At 36.5% G+C, this 5568-nt stretch overlaps 1 protein-coding gene across 1 annotated transcript; it reads right to left on the bottom strand.

The window, feature by feature from the left end:
• Positions 1-1509: 1509 nt before the first annotated feature.
• On the bottom strand, positions 1510-2888 carry LOC115241026 (zinc finger BED domain-containing protein 1-like). The gene is made up of 2 exons (XM_029816537.1): positions 2828-2888; positions 1510-2531 (listed from the first exon to the last, which is right to left on the bottom strand). The coding sequence occupies exons 1-2, from the start codon at positions 2886-2888 to the stop codon at positions 1510-1512; spliced, it is 1083 nt and encodes a 360-aa protein (XP_029672397.1).
• Positions 2889-5568: the final 2680 nt, after the last annotated feature.

Below are 5568 nucleotides of genomic sequence, written 5' to 3'. Positions count from 1 at the left end.
ATTTAAATAAAAGAATTACTCTTTATTAAACCCCCACTCATTTCTAGTCGAAAGATCGCACTTGGTCCCATACCGCGTAAAAGAGATTAAATTCTCTTATCGAAAAGGGACCATCGAACGAACGTCTGAATAACCAGCGTAATAGCGACTCAGTCGTTTACCTACTTTTCAGACCTGTCAGTTCGTTTGACCCGATTCCAAACGCCACGAGACGTTTAACTTCGGGATAATAAAAAATAAATGTTGCGCCCTTCCATCTAGTGATGGGCGATGTTTAAAAAAAGCATCGATTCGGAAATAATCGATTTAAAATAAAACCGATGTTTGAAAATTGATGTTTTGCCAAATATATCGATATTAATCGATTCTATTTTGATCGGCATAAAGCGCGCCTGATTTAAATAACTGCAGTTAAAAGGGGAAAGAAACCGTCAAGAAACTAATAGAAAGCGACTAAAATGTCGATAAACAAAAACGTACTAAAATAAATAAAACCAATTTCAAACTAGTGCATCTTAAGTAATATTCTTTTTATTCATGGCCATATATAAAATTGAGCATGAGATGTTGATGTTCCTAGTGATGATTTGAGTGCTGTATGATGATTTACAATTCCAACTTTGTTTTTGTGATTCCAGAGTTGTATCTATCTGTAAATATATACCTACACAAAGAAAATATTTATTAGTTTTATGCTGATAAAAATAAGTTTTGTGAACAGTGTTTATGCAATACTCAGTCAATATTGCCTGTACGTTAAAAAATGGACCACATCTGGATAAAAAATAGTGCAATGGGAGTAAACAGAAGTTTTAGAAGCAGATTGTAATTTTTAAAATCTCAAGAAATTTGATATTATATCACATTATATTATTAAAATTCTTGTACATATCAATTTTATGTACAGTAAGAACATTAGTTCATGCTTCTTAAATAATAAAATCACAGCAAATACAGGTGCACAAGTTATCACATGATTAAACTTAGTTATGAACGCCGTTTATGAAATATGCCAATATTTTTTGTTGAGGGAACTAAGGAAGACTAATGTATTCAATCTGTCTCCTGTAAGTCGACTACGACGTTCAGCCTTAATCGCGCCGGCTTTCGAAAACAATCTCTCTGACGGAACGGATGTAGCAACAATGTTTAAATATTTTAGAGCGCATGAATGTAATGTCGGATTCGCGATTTTCAACTTGTTCCAGTACTCAATAGGGTTTTCGGATCGCGAGACAACGGGCTGATTCAGATATTGTCTAAGTTCGAGAGTGAGATCGTGGCAATCGAAAGGTACCGTCTGATTTTCGGAGACGATGAGTTTATCGTGGAAACTCCATACGCTACCGTTTGCTATCTGCGAATTATTTTCGTCTTACATCGCCCGCGTGGTAGGACTTTCGTTTTGATATAGAGCCGTTTTAATAACCGCATTGATCTTCCTGACTGCTGTCGCGGTGTGAAGAGGTTTTTGAAAGTGCAGTCTTTTAAATCGCGGATCAAGAATGGTCAATATCGCGAGCAGCTCGCGAGACTCATAAGTTTTTCTTGGAACTGTTGTCCTATTTCAGTGCACAGACTGCGTGTTCTAATAGCGATCATCATGCAGCGGATAATCGGAATTATCAAATTCGATGTGACGTATGTATCTGCGCTGCTCTCGGTTATTACATTTTCCACAGGTTTTAAAACTAATATTATATCCCGCAATAAATCGAGTTCTTCGCGCGTAAGCATTTCTACGGGCCCTTTGCACTTAAAAGAGATCGGGTATACGTACTCATGGAGCTCCAGAAATCGCTCGATCATAATTAGAGTGGAATTCCATCTCGTCGGAACGTCTTGTTTAAACTTGAGAAGGGTTGCTTCCGTTTTTCCATCTCGTTTTTGCAGACGCCGCAATTCGTCCGAAACGACGACGCTGCGTTTCGTTAGCGTGACAATGAATTTTACTTTCGCGATTGTTTGTTCGATCCCAGGCGTAGCACTTATTGCATCGGGCACAATATGCGATACAGCGTGAGCAAAACACTCAATGTGTTTGGAAGCACCGAAACAATCTATTGTTGCTTTTTTAATGTTCGCGCCATTGTCAGTCACGATCGCTGTCACGGTTTCTCGATTGATTCCAAAGGACTGAATTCCCTCCATAAGAATATCCGAAATGTAATGTGCCGTATGGCTTTCCTCTAACGGTAATACGCCCAAGCACTCACTATTCATTTTATTATCATGTAAATAGTGTACCGTTATCCCTAAATACCCACGATTTGAAATATCGGACCAGATATCACATGTGAGGGTTAGTGCAGTAACTTGAGCAATCTCGCATTTGAACATGCCATGCAGGTATTCGTACTTATCGTCCATGTAACGAGCGATAGTGCGTCTTGATGGGATCTTGTACCGCGGAGCTGTCGTCTTCATAAGAGTGCGGAACCCTTCGTTTTCGACAGCAGAGAGAGGACTGTTTTCGATAGCGAGCATATACAGTATGGCGTTGGTAATGTTATTAGATGACGTTCCTCTATCTGGCAATTAAGAATATAAAAATATAGTCAATCACTATAATCTTTGGCTACATTCCGTTTCATGCATGATGCGCATGATGCATGAAACGGAACGCAGCCATTGTGATCTTTCATCACGTTGAACTCAACATATGTATATATCATTACCTGCGGATGAGTGAGCTCGTCGAAAGACGTTGTCGATTTGTTGATCACTACCAACTACCGGCTTGATCTGAGAAAAGCCCCAAAATGGATTTTTATTAAAGTAATGGACGATTGCAAAATTCCGATCTCGAATAGATTTATGTACTTACAGGCCTTTGAACGTTTTTTTTTGTATCTCTGTGTCTGCGTTCTTTGAAGTACTATCTTCATTTTCCGATAATCTCTTCCTTTTACTTGCCACGGTATCTAAATAGGAAACGGCCTTCTGCTTGCTTCCTGTGGCAATGGATGTGTTCTTGAGTTTTGCTATAGGGTGCTTTCGAGCAAGATGCTGCATTCAATTCGTAGTGTTTCCACCGTGTTTGAGAGTCTTCATACAGATTTGGCATTGAGCAGTCGTTGCATCTCTTTTCGTGAAGCTGCCCCAAACATGACTTTTCAATTTGGAGATGCGATTCTTAAACACGTCTTCCCTGTGAAAAGTACATATTGTTAGGTATGTCGAAGTGTTATGTATCAAATATATATTTTTACTTACGATATTGCGATGCAAGTTGCAGCTTTATGACTGACTGTGGACGTGCTAGTCGATTCGCTAGACAATGGCGTCGAAGATGAAAAAGCTCTCGAACTTTGGACATCAAGAGCTATAAGATATAATAATAGACACAGATTAACGGAAATGAACGATTATATTCAACTATACATTTATAATACGAATTACCGTCTTCCGATGTTCGTGATGGTCCGCAAAGAGATGAAGCTTTGGTTCGAAAACACTCATTGTTAGTCTGTGTGAGTGTGGTCAATTTTTTTTCGACAGTCGCCTTGGTATTGACTCTAGATTTCTTTTTTATATTTTATAGCTTTTTCGAGTAATCTGGTGGTGGCGTATCCATTATGGACGATTTTTTACAGTGGATCGGAACATCAATTATAGTTGAGAACTGCGACTGCTGCGGTGACCCAACTGAAATTTCCAATTCGGAATCGAAAGTTTGTATTTGTGTGCTTGGGATAGCAGGATCTGCTTATGTACAAAATATATATGCATAACATTATTAATACATTCCCTTAATAATTTTTTATATGTATCTTGAGAATACAAACCATTGACATCGATATCCGGAAGAGCCTCAAATTACTCTAGGAGTACCATGTCCTGAGGTATCTGGCTTTCCTCCAAATGCAATAACGACAAGTCGATAGACTCACTGGAAGAGAAACATGAAAAAATATTACGTCATGGAGACAACGTTATTTACGATTCTCAGAAAATCGACACAATAATATTGCGCATACAAATTTACGCCGTCCTTTGACCGTGAAATAACATTGATATCTTCATCCTCATTGTTTATCGTGCCGGAAATGATCAGGGATTGAATATATTTCACTGTGTGTTGATCGTCATCTGTAAAATTATATCCGTATATATATAGGGTGCTTTCCAGCAACGACTCAGTGCGACACAGAGTATCATTCTATCTTTTTTCAATACCAGTGAACAACAAAGATAGAATGATACTCTGTATATATATATATATATATATTACATCTAAAAAGTGCTATTCAAAACAACGATCAACAGTATAATATATAGTAATTTACTTACATATTAATGGCATATAGTCGGATAAAGAGAGATTGCGAACGCAAAACGATTCCTAGTCATTTATGCGAAAATAAACGACGTACGGATAATTACGTCTAACTTTCGGGGGCTCCTCTAATGAAGGATCCATTCCTTCGTTTATAATAAATAATGCGTAAATGAGAAACACTTCAACACACAATTCGAACACGTTTATAATAAATAATGCGTAAAGGAGAAACACTTCGACACAAAATTCGAACACTGGCGAAGAGCACTGAGCACTACCCAACAATGCGGAAAGAAAAATACTCTTTTTCTATTGTTTTTTTTTCCGTTGAGTATCCTTTGGTTTGAGTTTTTTTAACGTGGGGACGATAGGCGACATCTGTATTTCGCGAAGCGAAATTAGTTCAAGAAACATCGATATTATTCTTTAATAATCGATTCTTACTCGATGCATCGATTAGTAAAAGCAGCGATTTAAAATAATCGATCTTGTAATGGAAAACATCGATTTTCTAAACATCGAATGAACATCACCTACCACTACTTCTATCGACTCATCCTTCCTCGAGTCTGGACGTGACAAAATAATTATTCATATTTATTTAATTCAAATATACTCAAAGGTATATTCAAGAAAGAAAAATACAAGACACAAAAAATTAATTTTTGAAAATTAAAAAATTTAAAGTTAAAAAAATAAAAATTCAAAAATTAAGGTTAAAAAAATAAATATAAAAAAATTTCGTGTAAAAAAAACTTAGCTGTTATAAGCACTTTTTAGCTGTTATGTAAAGTTATTTTAGTTTGTATTATATTTTATAAATGTTATAATAAATGTAATATAAGTATATCTATCTAGTCTTTCTCGTTACAATAGATACATAATTTGTTGACATATTCTACGGTTTCGTCTTTTTTGTTATTAAATACATGATACTGTTACGTCCGGTGGACTCCACGATTCTTTTCTTTCACGTAATATTAAACGCTTACGCTCTGGAATTCTTTGCATTTGACATAAACATTAAACTAAAAGAATATCTAGCAAGCGAGACTAACATTTCAGAACGTAAACCATGCGCGATAAATATTCGAACACAAAGGTCCGCTAGAAGACCAGGAATTTTTTTTTAAACGGTAACTAAAAGATACCCAAACCATGAGAAGGCTCGAAATCTAAATAGTGGGCATGCAAGAGACAAACAAACGGATCAAATAATATTTTTTCCTCGAAAGCCTGCTAGTGAAAACACGATGTAAGAAGAGCCTCGAACAAAAGCCCTTCTT

The sequence above is a fragment of the Formica exsecta genome, unplaced genomic scaffold (genome assembly GCF_003651465.1).
Source record: "Formica exsecta isolate Colony F162 unplaced genomic scaffold, ASM365146v1 scaffold463, whole genome shotgun sequence".
In the NCBI taxonomy this organism is placed as follows: Eukaryota; Metazoa; Arthropoda; class Insecta; order Hymenoptera; family Formicidae; genus Formica; species Formica exsecta.
Note: the sequence above shows the minus strand (reverse complement) of the source record. Positions and strands in the feature narration are given on the sequence as shown.